This window comes from Pagrus pagrus (assembly GCF_965226575.1).
Source record: "Pagrus pagrus genome assembly, chromosome: 6".
In the NCBI taxonomy this organism is placed as follows: Eukaryota; Metazoa; Chordata; class Actinopteri; order Spariformes; family Sparidae; genus Pagrus; species Pagrus pagrus.
The window spans coordinates 12,104,887-12,122,776 of record NC_140190.1 but is presented as its reverse complement, the minus strand read 5'-3'; the positions used below and the strand labels follow the sequence as shown (position 1 = coordinate 12,122,776).

Genomic DNA, 17,890 nt, shown 5'->3' with positions numbered 1-17,890 from the left:
TATATCAGCGATTATTTGCTGGCACTTGCAGTCCCTTCTCGAGTGGCTGGAGGCGCGAGAAGGGACGAGAGGAGCCGGAAAGTGGAAGGGGTAAAAGTAAAAAAGGCAGAGGAAAGTGAGAAAGAACGCCAAAGTATTAAAGGCTACGAGATATTTCTCACCCTAACCAGTCGAACGAGGTGTGAGTGTGTATGGCATGCCTCACCTCTACGGAGAGAGGAGAGCAGATATATGGTTAAACTCTATGTTTTCTTCATCAAAAGGATGGCTGATAACATCTGCAAACATAAAGACACTGGTGCTTTTTGATGAAAATTAGTGGTGATGTTAAGCACTGTGTCCTCTCCACTGAAATGAATGTATTTACAGCACTGGATGTATGGTGATTGTTGTCTTATCTGTGCTTTTACAACATTGGATCATCAGGGCAGTGGCTAGCAGTGGCTCGGGAAGAGCCCCCGGGCAGTAGATGGCGACGTCTGATCGAGCCTCAGACGGTTTTCAATTCAGTCTCTTAGCTCCGGCCCTCCTCAGCAGAGCGCTGGTCAGACTTGAGCTTGACGAACTCCTTGGCCACGTCGTCGTTGTTGCGTTGGGAGAGGATACGCAGCACGGTGAGGCCTGTCTCGTCCATGTGGATGCGTTTACCCAGCGGCAGCCAGCAGGCGACACTGCCTTTGGAGGCCACGTCCTTAAGCTGCAGGACGGCCATGCCTACGGTGCGGTCCTCTCGCGCAAAGCAGTAGTCCTTCACACACACTTGCAGCTCGTAGCACTCGGGGCCCACCTCGTTACTCAGAGTGCTGCAGTGGAGAGAAGAGTTAACAATCTGTTAGCACTCTGTAATTTTCCACAACCTTAAAGGAGACATATTATGGTAATTTTCAGGTTCATGATTTTATTTTAGGTCACTACTAGAATTCGTTTACGTGCTTTAATGCTCAAAAACACATCCGTTTTCTCATACTATCCGGATCTGCAGCAGTGTTCCTCCTCTGTCTGAGGCGCTCTCTTTTTTAGCTCCTGTCTCTTTAAGGCCCCTCCTCCTGGATACTCGGTCTGCTCTGATTGGTCAGCGCACACATTGATTAACCACATCAGAGCAGCTGTGCTTAATCAATTCTTACAAGCCGAACTAGCCCCTAGGCAATTTTGCAAATGTGTGACACGGTGATGTAGTGTAGTGTGATGTCACAAAGTCACGGAATTATGAGGCGTTTCAGGAGCAGGGTTTTCTGTGGGAGAGAGGAGCTTCTGTTGATGTGGGCTTTGGGCCTTTTAACTTTAAAGATTTTTTATATGCACAAGAACCGATATAACACACTGAAGGAAAGGGAACAAAGGAAAAAGCATAACAGGTCCCTGAAGAATCATTGTCAGCAGTATCACTCACAAAGTGAAGGTTTCATTGTATTTAGGAGCCCAGCTGTTGTTCTTCGACTTGGTGGCGTACTTCCTCTTCTTGTCGCTGAGGTGAGGACCGATGATGTAGACCTCCACAAATGGCCTGAATATTCCCTGTGTCTGCCACCTCAGGTCGTTGGCAGCCACCACTGAGTCGGAGAGGGAGAGATGGAGAAAATGGAGGGAAAGAGAAAGCGGAGGAGTGGGTGAGAGAGAGAAAGAGAGAGAGAGAGAGATCGATGTGGAGAAAATGTGTGAAGAGTGAGAAAAAGTGTGAGGGAGGAGAAAATCCAGAACAAGAAAAAACTGGCCCTCCCTCAGGCCTCATAATCAGATACTTGTTAAGACGGCGAAGGAGGAGAATTGGGATTTCATTTCATTACAAAGTCATATTTTTCTTTGGCAGCTGGAAAGCAGTCAGGCACCAGCCTTTATGACTTTATCACATAGGACTTTCCAAATGCCTTTGACACAGGAAAATGTGTATTTATGTGCTTCTTGATTATCATTTATACCTTTTATATACTGTTGTACTACAACCAACTGAAACCCCTTGACTACACACACGTTAACTCAATGTAATTCATTATGTGACTTCCAAAACCAGTTGGCTGCTCCAGTGCTAACCAGTGTGACCTATTAAAGGGTGGTGAATACTGATGCAACGTGTACAGAAAACTGTCCTTCTCTTGATCCGTTGATCATCAGTGACTGAAAGAAGTCATATTAAATCTACTTTGATTAAATGTTGTAAAAGAATAAAATGCAAGATTTTCCAAGGGGGTTCAGCACTTTTTAAAGGCACTATGTCTGGCAAAGTAGAGTGACAGGATTTGTTATTCGTAGCTGTTACTAAAGGTCCAGCGTGTAGGATTTAGTGGCATCCAGATTCATGGATGTATTTAAAGCTGGAGTACTGGTGACTCTAGCTGTTATTAAAGGCTCTTGGCTCAATACAGCACTGTCTTTGTTTTGATAAAATAAGGTTTAAACTGACTCATGCATGCTGGTTTGATGCTGGAATACTACTGACAACACTTCTGGTCTCTGTGGTTTTGGTTGTGTATATTTTTGGACGGTGTTGAGGAACTTTTTTGGTTTTTCTCAGTCGTGTTTTTTGGGGCGACGGCCACATTTGAAAAAGCACATTTGTAATAATTTGCTAATTGTGTAATCAGCTTGTCGTACTGATCGCACTGACACAACACATACTAGCTACAACCTTACCACGTGATCTTCATCAGTGGATCATGTTTGATCATCAAGATGGATCTGTTGGCATGCAAGCTCAGTAGCTGTGGGACTTATTACCAGGGTTGGGAGGCTTACTTAAAAAATGTATTCCGATAAAGTTACTAATTACCTGTGAAAAAATATATATAATAAAAGTATTACAATATTAAAGTAATGTAAGCAGATGAAGGCCATATGATATGGTTGAAAGCTTGTACCAGCATCCAGGATAAATTCTCACCCTCACTGATCGGTGGTTAAATTTTCAGAATTGAAAACAAAGAGGGAGCAAAAAAAACAAATCTTTTCCTTTACCTTTCACTGTGACCTTGTGCTCTCCAGTGTTGGGGTGGGTGAAGATCTCCACATGGATGGACACCTCTCCCACGGCATCGTCCACCCCGGAGCCTGACGGGACAGATAGAGAGCGGAGGGCTCATTAGTACCTCTGAATGTGTTCACATGAGACTCCTATCACAGACCAAACACCGACACAGACCACTGCGCCTTCTACTCCAAATTCTCCTCCTTGTTTTGAAAGGTTACAGACTAACTCCATTTCAATTTGATTATTTGAACATTGAAATGGATTTGACTGTCACCTTTTGGATATCACGAGCCAAACATTTATTTGTATCGAACTAATCATTGTGTGACAGGAGGACTTAAAATAAGGCAAAGTGATCTGCTTGTGCATATGTTGTGGTCTGGAAGTGGACAATCAGACAAAGCTGCTATGAGTGGGCACATGTGTTTAATATAGTAGAATAACTAATATTTACTGATGAGCTGATCAAAACACTTCTCAACAACTCTAAAACTGCAGTCCAGAGGATGTTTTATACTGGCCTGAAATAAACTCTATTAAATCCTTCAGTAAGGCATTGTGCATTATCATTAGACACTGACTGAATTCAGCGGTCTGAGAGGTAATAATTTGGATCCAGTGAGGACGGTAATCTGTGCCCACTCATAGCTTGCAAGGTGTCTGTTAGGATGCAGGGTGGTTAGTAAGAGGCAGAGAAGAAGACAGGAGAGAAGCTGGAGAAGGTCAACTGGACAGTGTGGTTTTCCCCCTGACATAGATCAGGTCAGGACATGCTCAGATGGATCGAGACAGGTGGACACACCCATTCCTTGGTAAACACTTTTACCCAAGCATGGCAAGAGGAGGGACGAGAGAGGGGAACAAGAGAGGAGCAGTTCAGCCCCCCAGATCTGTTGGTGACGGATGGCACGTCTGATAACGGACTCTCTAAATAAAGTGCTTTATATTAAGGCCGGTTGGTGTTGGTTAAAAGTTAATAAGACCTTTATACGTCCTTATATGATGCTCCTTAACATTATTAAGACTGTATGCATCCTATAAGGACTATTGAGGGTCTTATTACCTATTAACAGATGCTTATTACAAGGACCGTACACTGTTTCTCCACAGTGGAGTTTTAGTTTTGTCCTTGTACTACTTTTTGTGTGTTTTTCTTCATATAAAAATTCAAGTCTTGTTTTTACTTATACTTTTACTTCTAATTAACATCAATAGGACTGCAAAAGGTTGAAATTAGATGCTTCTTTGTATTTTAACTATGAAACATCACATAGTTTTGAGTACGTCCACCCCTCCATCCAAGATAACTCAACTCTGGACCTGAGCCCAAGCTCACGTCCTGGCGTCCTTTGCTGCTTGACTCCTTAAGACCGTTTTCGGGTGAAGAAGCCCTCATGGCTCCACTCAGGCTCCATCTCTTTTGTCTGGGAGGGAGACGGTGGACAAATCTTTCCTCAGTGCCTCTATGTGGTTTTGTGCAGCGTGTGAACAAGTGGTTGCGATCCACATACATCTCCAGAAGGATACGGTGACAGATGGACATTAATTTTCAATGTTTTAATTAGTGTCCTCGCTCTGTCAACGGTATCTTTGTGGCGACGACCAGCAGCCCGTGTGTGTGTGTTTTCGACCAGCCGCCCACTAAACAAGGTGTCTGTGGGAGTTAGACGGCAGAGTGTTCCTGGCATGCAGCGCTCTGCATCTCTCCAGGGAGCATTATGGGATTGTTGGTCTCGCTGCCAGCAGGACCAAAGAGAGCAGCAGTCATCCATCTGGCCTCGACTACTCTGTGGAGGACGTCCATAAAAGATGAGAAAGAAACTTTGCTGGCTGGGATGCAGGAGGATTTTGCCAAGAAAAACGCAGGCTTTTCTCCTTCAATAAACACGACAATCAGAGCTGCAAATTTAGCACCATATTGAAAATCTTCACCAGAATAACCATTAATTATCAAACTTGCACTGTGATTGCAGCAAAGCGTCACCCACGCTCGCTTATTCAAAGATGACCCCTGATTATTCCAGCTACAAATGAAGCAGCTCGTAGCCTGCGGTGTGTAAGAACGGCAGTCATCACTGATCAGCGGCAGTCGAGCTTCGTTCAGTCATCCTGCTTTAATCATCTACTCTAATATGATGAAAAACTATCCAGTGAAATCTGCTTGGCAGGAAGTTAATTTGCATCCTTGTTACAGTCATAGACCTCCAGCTGCTGACAGGAAGGACTCACTTTGTTATTTTCTACATATACCTCCACTATTCATTTCAATTTAATTAGCAAACGAATACTTAATTGTGTATTATGAAAACTTTTTTGTTTTTAATTTGAAAATGACTGGATGAGTGGATAGTGATCTCGAAAACCACGCATCTGAATTTGTGTGGTCTGAATTATCCTGTTTTAAACTTCCAATTATGCAACAAGTAGCTAAACTTGTCCAGTTCCAAAATGGCTAAAGAAGAGGTCCAGAACGTAAAACTTGTGTTGTGTTATGACTCAGGTTCAGTGCCATATAAAATCATTTATTTCCCGGGTATGTTTGCTCATAACTTGCTCTATGCTGTCTGGTAGTGGCACATCACATTGCTGCTTTTAATAAACGCAACGGTCCTATTTATGAGTCACACTAATTTTAAACTGCCTGCTGGCAGAAAGAACATGCAAGAGTCATTTCATGATTTAAGGCTCTGTTTTCCCTGTCGATTTTCTCAGACTGTCTGTTGTTTTTTTTGGCCTTTATTTAGGCTTTATTGATAGGACAGCTCGGGGAGATGACAGAAAATGGGATGCGAGAGATAGGGGGAATGACGTGCAGCAAAGGGCCGCAGGTCGGACTCAAACCCTGGGCCACTGCAGCCAGGACAAAGCATCTGCTTTGCTAGTGGGCACCCCGTAATCACAGTTCTTAAATTAGCGTCATTTGAGTGAATGACAACGCATGCCTTCGGTCTGCGAGTGTCCTGGGTCGTTCAGGCTGTAAAGGCTAGAAAAGCTGCGCCGGTTAAAACACAAACGCGTTTCGTAAACGTGTTATAATTCTAGATATTTTATCAGTTACAGGTCCCCCTTAAATCGCCAACTGGAAAACGACCAAGATGGCTATAAGAGGAAGGTCGGGCATCAAAAAAACGCAGTGGTGAAAAACAGAGTGTAGAACCAGGACATTTTCACACCTAACTCTGTAATTAAGGGTTCATTTAAATCAAACCAGCGTCGGTGATTGTTGGAACAGTCGAAGGACTCACCTAGACAGTTTTAGTGAGTTTTATTTTGTTTCTGTTGAGTTTGAATGAAGCGTACTTAACAATGAGTTTGTGATATGACATCTGTTTCTGGTTAAACAAAAAGGTGTATCTCTATAGGATCCTTTCCATAATGTTGTAAGTAATTTAGAATAACAATCTGTCAGTGGCACAAAAGCACTTTGACTTAGTTTGTGTTTCTGAAACTGCAAAGATTTAAATGACCTCATGGAAATTTCAAAGACGGCTATTCAGACCAAACAAATTCAAACAGATGCTTTTCAGAGTACATCATTTCAGTGCCATCCATTCAGTAGTTTTTACATTTCAATATGATGTATTCAGTGGTGGTTAAATATCTGGATTAGATATTCGCACGGTCGTTTGTTGCTTCCATACTTCTGTCCATAGGAAAACAACACAACTTTGTATTTTATTAGTCGTCTCTCACTGGAGCCTTAGCCGCGGTTGTCCATCTGAGAGAACTGTCAGCGTGTTGCATCGAATGACGTCAACACACAAACACTGAATTAGCCGAACGCAAACAGACTCCTGCATCATCCCGCCTGAGCGTTTGTGAGCAAGCGTCAAATCCTTCGAATCTAATCTAAAGTGACAGAAATCAGACCACCTGACCTGAGGGACTGTTTCTGATTGGCTCAATCTGGTGAAGAGGGGGGGAGAGAGGGTGAACTGAGCATCCTCTCTCATCACTGCTGTAGGGCGGGCCGCGCTGCACATGGGAACGAGCCGCGTGTATGTGTATGTGTGCGTTTGTATGTGTCCGTCTCTGTCTGTGTTTGTGTGCGATGATGGAGCAGGCAAGGACAGGGAGCCCTCCCAGACAAACTAGAGCCAGCAGCCATCATCATCTTCAGACAGAATAATCCTAGTCCTCTTCGTCGGCGTCTTTCATTTCAAACACAGCGGGAGGGGTGGTAACGCTGGGGAGGAGGAGGAGGAGGAGGCTTTCCTCTCTGTTTTCTTCACTGGAGACAGACAATACTCTGATACACTGATGCTTCTGCTTCAGCAACCTTTAGGACAGTCTCACTCAGTCACATCGGCTCTGCTCAGCCTCTCACCCACGTGTACGCACACACGCGCACACACACACACGCTCAATCCGCCCTCGGGCCTCTCTCGGTGACATCATGCTGGATCAGGGTTCCTCCACACTTTAATGCATTTCTATTCTTTTTGTCTGATGTCAGCACATCATGCTTCAGTGTCTGCTCATACATACCGTCCATGGCGTATGTATTCAGTGCAGCTCCGTACATACAGACATCAGTGTATAACATTACATGCATGAATGCATAAAGTCTATGTTGTTATTGTTGTGGTGGGCATGTGCAGTATGTGTGTGTGCAAAAAATGCAGAGATCGAGAGAGGAAGAGAGGAAGTATGTTCAATCTGTGCATTGCATTTGTCTGTTGGGATGAGTTTGAGCAGGCAGGGGAGTTTCAGGATGCACATGGGGGTGGGGGTGGGAAGTGGAGTGTGAAGGGAGTTGGGCTTGGTCTCTTTCTGGTAGTCCTGGATGTCTCAGGCCCCTGAGCCTGAGTGCCACATACCCTTCTCTGGGTAAACATCCTCACTAGTGGTGAACCTCACCCCCTTCCCGCCGAACACTGGCCCACAGACGGGGCAGAGGGAGGGAGTAGACAGAGAGAGGAGAAACATGTAGAAATATGAGGTCGAATTTAAGAATTAGTGAGAGAAAAACAGACCAACATTTATAAGAACTGTCGCTGAAGACGTGAGACCCTGATAGATAAATGTACCTCTAATCTTAACTTTGAATTCTTTTGATCTGCAAAGCTGCTGTAAAAATGCTCCAAAAACCGCATGACATTTTGCTAATTAAATCTTAAACTACCATCCACTGGAATGGTATTTCTAGCAGCGGTGCTCAGGGACAATGTGTCAGCATCAGCGCTTCCACAAATATGACGGCTGCTGTGTAGCCATCTGACGGTAGGATGGAGGCTGAGCAGCAGAATCACAGAAAAGAGGGGGTTGGTATTTATTTTTTCATTACAAATAGCTGTCAGATCATGTAAAGAATAGTCTCTGTGTTTCCGGAGGCTGGCTACCAGGAGACTCAGCATTTCAGAGCAGAGAGAAAAATAATGCGCAGCCTCGACTTCATGCTCTACAAAGCATGAAAAGATATTTTCAGTATATAGAGCTCAGCGTTTGGGAAAACCCTAACGTCAACAGAGGAGTGGGAGACACTGCGTAGAGAGCAACGGTGATACAGCAACTTCAGTCAGAGACTTATGAAACATTAGAAATTAACTGATACTGGAAACGGAATAAAAAAAAAGTAGAAAGGAGAAAAAGGAAGAAGAGTGCCACACATGATAAAGAGCATTAGGTTACCTTGTGAGTTCTGTGACTGGACAAAGGTCTTAATGAGTTTGTCTGTAGCCTGCGTGTAGAGCGACAGGGCGTAGTGGAGAGACTGGAGGTCAGGACTCTTCTCCAGGAACGTCTTCTTCAGACCCACACCACCAGCATGGAAATATTGCTAACGTATACAAAGGCGCACAGACAAAAGAAGAACATAGCTGTAACTTACCGTCTATGGCAAGATTTTCGAGGAAGAGAAGACATTTTTTGGGAGAAAATATGGATCAAAACTGTTAACACAATAATCCAGAGCTGCCAAGATTGGTTGAATAACGGATTAACTGATTGTTCTGTTAGTCTATTGACAGGAAAGTATTTGGAAACTCTTTTGAAAAGGGATTTACTGTTATTTTTCAAGCAAAATACCAAATGTTAATTGTTCTAATAAATTGAATATTTTTGAGTTTTGGACTGTTGCTGAGAGCAATCAGACAGCAATGTCTTCATCTGAGGCTCTAGGAAATTATGATGGTCATCTTCTTTCACTGTTTTCTCATGTTTTATAACCAAATAATGAAATCAATTAATAAAAAAAAGGGAAAATAATTCAATAATGAAAAATAATTAAAACCCTAACTTAAATCCAGCTAACAAACTGACTGTAGCAGGACTTGCTAGTAATTCTGGACCCACTAACAGCAGCTCAGTGCATCATGCATACTGTCCTCCCATCAACTCTTAGAAACAAAGTTAAAGTCTGCACGCATGTAAAGTTTCTACCTTGATGGTGTCCAGGGCGAGCTCTATCACAGCGCACTGCTTCGGTGTGAGCGCTTTGGCCTCCTCGCGAACCATGTGCTCCTGAGGACGACAACAATAGAAGCACGGACATAAACGACCGGTCCGTCCTTTCACGTGCTCTGTCTCATGTTTTCTAAGCAATTAAGGTCTTGATTTGAAGCACTGACGCCAGGCTCAGGACGTTATGGTGTAAAAACATATTGTACCTTCAGCTTGGACAGCTGTCCCAGCTCCTTGGCGGCATTAAAGATGAGCTGGGTTCCCTGGAAGAGACAGAGAGAGAGAGAGGTGGAGAGAAGGAGAGGTGGAGAGTATTGTTATTATCATGACAATGCAGGGCAGCAGTAAACGGCTTAGTGTCACACAGAGGACAGCGACGTTTCTGACACACACACACACACACACACACACACACACACACACATTCATAAACAAACCCGCTAAGCCTCTTTACAGATGTCAAGGTACCTTTTCCTTCAAGTGCTGTTATCACACTTATCTGTGTTTTATTCATTCCAAAACATTACACTCCGCTGCACAAATCCACACACACACACACACACACACACACACACTGAGACATTTCAGTATGAAGAGAAGGGAAAGTGGCTCAGCTCGTCGTGGTGAGGGCAAGAAAGAACACATACTCGTGCACTCATGGACACACACGTGCAGGCACACACACACACACACACACTGAGGTGTATGCAGGTATTTACCGCAAAGTCCAGCCTAATGCATTACTCTGGTAAGAGAATATATCCCTAAGTGCTGCCGACTGCACCTTCACGTCCTATCTCTGATTACAGACTAGATTCAGTCGGGCAAGCAGAGTCTGACAGGCTCACTGCAGAGTAATCCAGCCTTCCTCCACTGCTGCGCTGCATTAAACTGAGAGAAAATACAGTAGATAGCGGTGCCTTTTTTTATTTTATGCCAAATATTCTGATCCTGCGAGACTTTTTGTGACTAAAATGCTCTATAAGCTGCAAGTCAAAGTGCCAACCATCACTTGCTCGCAGCTTTGCCTCGTGAAGCTCAGCCGCTTTGACTTGTGCTGATCTTGCAAGCTGAACCCCGCCCTACTTGATTTTTTTTATATGTAATGTAGATAGCAATTACGAAACAAACGCGTTGCTTTCAAAATCCCAAGTGGGATTAAGTGACGATTGAGCTCCTTGACTCCTTGTTTCTGCAGCTGCAAATGTCCGCATGTAGATGAGAGTGTATGACCTGTGGCGAGGCTGGCAGTGTAGGTGGCTACTCCTACAGCATTTCACAGCATATAAACAGCACTACAGAGGAATGTTGTGTAAAAACAAAAGTGAAAAATCAATATTTCCACTGCTTTGTTTGACCGGCGAGCTGAGGGAGAGAGAGAGACGGAGACACGGAGAAGAAGACATAGAGGAGAGAGACAAGACACATTGATCTGAAGGGGTTTAGTCCTTACATCACTGTGAGAAGCACTCTTCAGCCTCCCCTGGAAAGAGAGCATTTGGTTAATACTTCAAGCAGTGGCCAGTCCCTGCAGTATGACTTCACCCTCATTTGGTTACATGAGAATACGCAATCAGAAGTGCATTTGTTGCTTTGCCAAATGTAAAAAGAAAATTGAGGATACTTCTCACTTCTAGAGACGTCACCTCCTTTTGCGTTGCTAATTAGCTCAGCCTCCGAAGCAACAGCAGCATATTTTGTGACTTATAACAAAACAAAGAAGACAAACCTGACCAAAATATGGTTGACAGAGCGAGAGCAGCATACATGGAGTAAATGGATGCTGACAAAATTTGCTTTGAAATTTGCAGATGACACTTGCTTGACAAGTGTTTAAACCCATTTTGACAATCTCACATTGCTGTGCTATTTTAAGGGAAGCTACAATTATAGGGCCACGTTATGTGGTCTGATACGAGGGCCTGGTCACCTGTAATAAGCAATAAGGGATAGGAAACGTCAGGAGCATTGTCCAGTAAAAATGTGCACATTGTGGAATTCAAACCTCTCCTGTCGATGACATGAAATAATCCCAGGATTTGAATGATGAAGAAGAAGTTTGACATTTTAAGAGTTGGATGAGAAAATCAGAAATGATAAAAGTGAAGCGGTAGAGCGGGGAGATGATTAGCTTAGCTTGGAATAAAGACTAGCACGGCTTTACCACAGGTGCAAAAAAATGTATCTACAAGCACCTCTAAAGCTCACAAATCAACACATTATATTGTTTTTGTTAAATCTGTACACACACACAATGGCGGGTTGGGATTTTACAGGTAGTTATGTGCTAGTAGTATGCATCAGGACTCAAGGAAGGCACTGTGTCCTGGCTGCTGGTCGCCGAGAAATACCATGTAATACAGCATGTAACACCCAGGAAATCCACAAGTTGTCAGTTCATAATTTCTGCTCGTGTGTGGATTACATATGACATGTTAATAAGTGAGCTTTCGAGGTGCTGCTAGGTGGATTGAACTTTAGACTGAGCAAGACTAGCAGTTTCTCCCACTTCCAGTCTTTACGCTAAGCCAAGCTAATAAACGCCCCGGCTCTTGCTACATACTTAGCACAAAGATATGAGAGCGGTATCAATCTTCTTACCTAGCTCTTGACAAGAAAGAAACTGAGTGAAAAAACATAGAAGGTAAAATGTAGAAACTATTCCTTAAATAAAGATAAAATAAAATCAACACATCATAGCATTCAGTACATAAAAGCTCTTTGTGATAACTTGGGACAACAGATTTTTCTGCCCAACAATACGTGCAAATAGTTTAAATTAGCAGTTAACAGTAAAAAGCTATTTACACATAAATTCATCAATAAAAATAACCCAATAATATATTAATTAACCCTAACCCTAAGACTCAATGGTACCTTAGTAGTACTTTAGAAATACTACAATAATTTTAATTAATTTTACTTGTACTAGATTACTTTCACAGATTAGTGTTGTGTCTTTTACTAAAGTAAAAAAAACTGAATACTTCTTTCACCACGGGTTACGCTTGACATAACAAAAGATAAGCGCCACAGATCATGTGGGCTGAAACACAGGCGTAAAATCAGCTCATTAGAAAAAAACTTGACATTACAATGTTTTGGCTGTGTACTAAAGCGTACACTACAGTTCAAAGATCAGGATGGACTATTGTTAAAGTTCTTATGTTAAACTAGATGCTTCATTATATCATGTAGGGTCAGTTCCAAACCTGTTTTTGCAGGGTACATTGAATGCACCGCTTTTTAACCAACATAGGTTCACACCAATATCGTCTTGTAAGAAAAGCCACGAGGACCGGTGACATAATACCAGCATTAAAATCATCATTGTAACAACAGAACATGAAATCAAACCAGGACAGACCAACATGACAGGTCTGCAGAGACATACAGTACAGTACAGTGTTGTACAGTATACTGAGAGAGGACTGCAGTGTTGAAATAGACCAGATGCAAGCAACAAACCCACAGTGGGGCGGTGGGAGGGAGGGGCAGGACACATTTCAAACAGGTGGGAACAGGTGGGAACAGTGGGGGGACGACTGAGGTTAAGAAGGAGGGAGAGGGGGGTGGGGCGGGACACCAGATACCAAGCCACCGAGAGATCAGAGTTACCCCACCAGAGTCTCAGTAAAAGGACACAATGCATGAGAAGAAACAAGGCAACACCAGGCGCAAGAGAGGAGCACCACTTCCTGTTTGAGGAGAGTGTTCAGGAAGAAGAGACAGCGGAAGAAGGGGGGCATTGATTGGTGGAGATTGTTGAAGGGGGAAGTGGGACCTATCAGAACCAGTCAGGAATGCACCATGCTTCTGTCTTCTCAAAAGAGAGACAGTGTTAGAGAAGAGGAGAAGAGAAGGAAGAGGATTGAACAGAGAACAGAGATGGGACAGTTCTGAGAGGTGAGGCTGTGAGAAGGGAGAGGGTGCGATGTGGGGTAAAAAACAGGGGTAGATCGCAGCCACATATAGCAGAGAACCAACCACCGTGGACAGACAGACAGACACACACGCAGGAGTGCTGTACTTACAATCATCTGTGGAGGGAGAGCGGTGGGAGCGGGATGTAATAGTAATCACAACAACAACAACCAGAGAGAAGGGTCAGTCAAGCTGCAAAGAGCCCCACATCAATCAAGAAAAACACAAGTTTTGGCCCCAGGGCTGGAGGGACGTGGACCGATTGATACCTGTCTGAAGCCTGGACTGACTACAAGGACAGAGGGAGCCAGGAAATTCACTGTCATTTTGCAATTTTTTAAGAATATATGAAATAATTGTTTTAGCTTTTAAAAGCAACTTTAAAGGTGCAATATGTAGGAAGTTTAGTTAAAAACATCCAGAATTTATTCAAATTATCAAGACAATGTGAATAAATAACAGTATAAATTCAACAGTTGGCAAATTCTTGCATATTTGCCAAATAGGCTATGAATTAACAAACATCATCAAGAGAATGTGAAGCAAAATAAGTTTTTACGTTACATCAAAGACATCTTTATATTATGTTGCAGACATCTACTGAAGTTAGCACTCTAACCAGTCAGCCCCAGCACTGACCACTAGCTGCACGGCTAACTAACTAACTAGCTTACAGTTAGCAGCACTTAGCCGTGACTCTGGTGAAATACTGCCCCCTACTTGTTTGGAGCATGTATTTTGACAATTGGCCAATTCTAGCATACTGCACCTTTAAATGGAAAAAAAAAGCTATATTAAGATGATAATGCGGCATCTGCACACATTCAGAGCTCGCTATCTTCTCCTAATTTTGTTCCTCGTTATTTTTTCTCATTGGATAAACTCAATTGGACAGGGGCTAATAACTGCAGACCTATGGCTCAACCAGTAGTGTTGATACTGGTGAGCACCGCACATGGTAACCAGAGATCACCGTCTTAACAGTGATATGAGGCTCTTTAGTTATAACCAAACACAAATAAGAACACATATATCAAAAACAAAAGAAAACAAGAGGCTGCTTTCCAAAATGTATGATTTGTTTTGGAAGTGGGCCAGATCCTCTGGGCAAAAATTAATGTTCTGCCACTCTGTTGTGAGTTACTCATAAATCAGGAATCTCTCCAAATACTTTTTGGCTGACATACTGGAGAGCAGCCATGAGCTGGTGTTAGAATGATATGGTGCACTCCTTTTTTTTCTCCAGTTTTTTCCATTTTAATTGTCTGGGTGAATGAAGGCACTGGGGGCGATGTTAAATATAATCTGTGTAGGGGTTAAGAAGTGGATAGGATGCCATGTAGATGTGATGCAGAAGCAGTGTGAGCTTTTGTTTATAAAAGAGGGCCATCTTGAAACGCAACACGCACAAAATGTCTGCCTTTGTATTCCCTTTCCTCATTCTCCACCTCCTCCTCCTTTTTTCTTTTGAGGCTGCCTTGGCAGTTGGAGGTGTGTGTGTTTGTGCCTGTGTGGGTGCATGTGTGTTACATGTTTTGTACTTCATTGTTCCGCTGTCTACCTTATGGTCAACATCATATCGGGTATTTGTATCTCTTTGTCGCTGCATTCACACTTAAATAAGCCCGAACAGATCATGATGATGTGCGTGTTTGTATGAATGTGTGCACGTGTCTGTTTATCCACACTAAAAATAAATCCTTGGATGTACAGCAGGCACAGTCGGTGCCAAAATAACATGCGTGGCTTAGCAATATAATTGTGCATGTTTGTTTGGTCGTATGTGCTTTTGCAGGGCGGAGTGCTCTCACCGTTTGGTCCGTCAGTGGCGGCAGAACGATGGTCTTCTCCATGGTGTTCATCACCAGCTTCCACAGCTCCTTCAACACACGTTTCAGCACGGTCTTCTCACAGATCTTAGCAAACAACGTCAGGCTGGCAAAGGGGTTAGAGACAGAAGGAAGACAGGGAATGAGGGGAAGATGAATAATAGGCAACAGAAGGAGGCAAATGCTGTTTTCCTGAAGAACGGATGAGAAAGAAAAGAGGAGATTGAACCCAAAAGAAGTTGCTGCTTGAAATCCCTGCATCATGGAAGGCTTTTGTTCTGTTAAGTCTCAATGAGAAGTTTGAACGTTGAGTAATAAGTAATAGTTTGAAACAATCTGTACAGACTGTGAAATGAAGCAGAAATTCCTCTCTAAAGTAGGAAATAATAACAGGGTTCCCACACTTTCTTAAACAGTGAATTCAAGGACTTTTCAAGAACTTTTTTAGCCCAATTCCCTGAAATTCAAGGACCAAACAAACCATAGTTTGAGAAACCGAACAAGGCTAAGGATGCAATATGTAAGAACTGACGACTTGTCGAATTCAACACAAATAGGGGGCAGCATGTGACTACAGTAACTAGTTGCTGCTAACTACAGCTGCCGTTAGCTCGTTAGCTCAGTTAGCTGTTCAGCTAGCAAACATGAGTGGGAGCTCGGAGCACGGGGGAAGTGTTGGTGATTATACCGCTAGCACGGTAGCTTAACTGGGACGGGACTGGGCTAGCTGGTTAGCATGCTAATCATGCCACACAGAACATCATGGCGTCAAAACTTTTGTTTCTTCACATTCTGTTGATAGTTTTGAATGTTTTCAACTAAACCATTTACATATTGCACCTTTAATTACTCTTACAACACAGAGAAGTTTTATAACGAGAACTGGCAGGCTTAAAAAAAACTCAAAGAGAGCAGCAGCGATGGCAGAAAACTGTCTGCAGGAGACACACATGCAGACAGCAACACATGCCAATTTACTAGTGTCATAAAACAATCTATAAAAATATCTACATAAAAACAAAACCTTTTCTATTCTTGCACAAAATATACAAATTCAAGCACTTTCAGTAAACCATGTCAGTTTTCAAAAACTGTCTCCACTCAAATTCACAAACCTTTAAGGATTTCAAGGACCTGTGGAAACTCACAACCCCTGTGTGTGGACTGCTGGTCTACCTCCAGACCGCCATCCTAACCTCACATACATCTACATATTGATTTAAACTACGATACCCATACTATTCAACATACCCTTATATCACAAAAACAGACAACCATAAGCCTGTCTTAGTAAGTTAAATAATAAAAGGCACTCAAAGAAGCTGAACTTTCCCTTTTAGACTCCACAAAAAATGACAGACTGCCTCACTTGCTGTCCAGGAACTCCATGATGGGCTGCAGGACGTTGTCAGCATCCTGGGCCACACTGCTGGCGTTTCCCACATTTGAGGTTCCCTTCACCTGAGCCAAGATGTCTCCCATCTGCTTCACGTTCTCCTCTATGTGAGGCTGGAAACTGGAGAGAAAAGCAGAAGAAGCGATTAATGAAGTCGGTCAGTCTAAACATACATCACACTTATGTCAGAGTGTGTTTCTACCTGACGGAGAAGACTCTGCTGAGATCATCCATGACGTTGTTGAGCTTAACCTGCAGGTCTTTCAGGATGTCGCTGGCCTCCACACACAGCTAACGCAAGTACATGGTAACACACAAACAGAGCTGACTGTTAGCACTCATGGACGCCTGTGGGTTAAGATTTGCTGAACTAAAAACTGTGACCAACATACACACAATTCTGAGCTAGTGAAGGATATCGGCTGGATAGGGATGAAAAAAGAAAAAGATATTCACTCACGTCTTTTCCACCCATGGCTTCAAACATCTTCTCCAGCTGAACTCTCAGCTGTTGGATGTTGTTGATCAGGATGCAGGGCTGAGCACAGAAACACGACACAGTGCTCACTAACACATTTACAGTTAGATCGACCTTTTTTGGTGGTACGGGATCCAAGGAAACCCTTCTTACAATAAGCATAAAGATACTGTCCTGTTTATGATTACAAACAACAGAAACTAAAGTATATTGTTTGTCCTTGGCTGAGTGGACTCCTCAAGCTCTTCATTCAGTCTTTGACCACTCACCACTTTCTCCATGGACACATAGTTGGCAAAACACTTGGAGATGATATCAGCGTAGGACAGCAGCACATTGCTGATGGTCTGGAGGGAAACACATGTTACAAGTTTTTTACTGAGTTTATAAAGTTAACAATTTGACTGAAAGTTGCAAATCTACTACATCTACCTTAGCAAACCGCTTCATGTAGTGTCCCACGATCTGCGGGTCCGGACACTCTAGCTTCCTGATGATCTCAAAGCTCTGGTTGAGCTGGGAGAACACGTCCACCACTGAACAGGAGAACAGAGCGTGTTCTGATGTGACCTGGAACTGTAGGGCGGAAAAAGATGTGCGCGATGATTAAAAACCACGAGTAAAATAACAGAGAAAAAAGGCAAATATGATTAAGGATCAGCTGAGGTAGCAGGTGAAAAGCTGGGATTCGAGGGATGCTAGCGAGATGTGACCCCTGGGCTCCAAGAGACATATAGACGGACCATTAGACGCTATATTAAACTGGACCTTTGATATCTTTTCCCCACGTGCACCGAGCCTCAGACTCCCGAGAGCCAACAAGCTGTACAGGCAGTTACACAGCCAGCCAGTGACAGCTGGGAGCTCCTGTCTGTCTCCTTGTAATTGGCTGCTGG

General features: G+C 43.2%; 1 protein-coding gene across 1 annotated transcript in view; it reads right to left on the bottom strand.

Moving 5' to 3' along the window:
• Nucleotides 1–512: 512 nt before the first annotated feature.
• Nucleotides 513–17,890, bottom strand: part of unc13a (unc-13 homolog A (C. elegans)) — a 48,395-nt gene continuing 31,017 nt past the window's right edge. The window contains exons 30-41 of the mRNA XM_084354751.1: nucleotides 17,427–17,570; nucleotides 17,264–17,341; nucleotides 16,977–17,054; nucleotides 16,719–16,807; nucleotides 16,490–16,636; nucleotides 15,103–15,226; nucleotides 9,574–9,630; nucleotides 9,347–9,427; nucleotides 8,597–8,744; nucleotides 2,953–3,045; nucleotides 1,394–1,553; nucleotides 513–803 (exon numbers count right to left, since the gene is read on the bottom strand). Coding sequence (XP_084210877.1) covers nucleotides 515–803; nucleotides 1,394–1,553; nucleotides 2,953–3,045; nucleotides 8,597–8,744; nucleotides 9,347–9,427; nucleotides 9,574–9,630; nucleotides 15,103–15,226; nucleotides 16,490–16,636; nucleotides 16,719–16,807; nucleotides 16,977–17,054; nucleotides 17,264–17,341; nucleotides 17,427–17,570 — 1,488 coding nt within the window. The 3' untranslated portion in view covers nucleotides 513–514. The remainder of the gene's footprint in view (nucleotides 804–1,393; nucleotides 1,554–2,952; nucleotides 3,046–8,596; nucleotides 8,745–9,346; nucleotides 9,428–9,573; nucleotides 9,631–15,102; nucleotides 15,227–16,489; nucleotides 16,637–16,718; nucleotides 16,808–16,976; nucleotides 17,055–17,263; nucleotides 17,342–17,426; nucleotides 17,571–17,890) is intronic.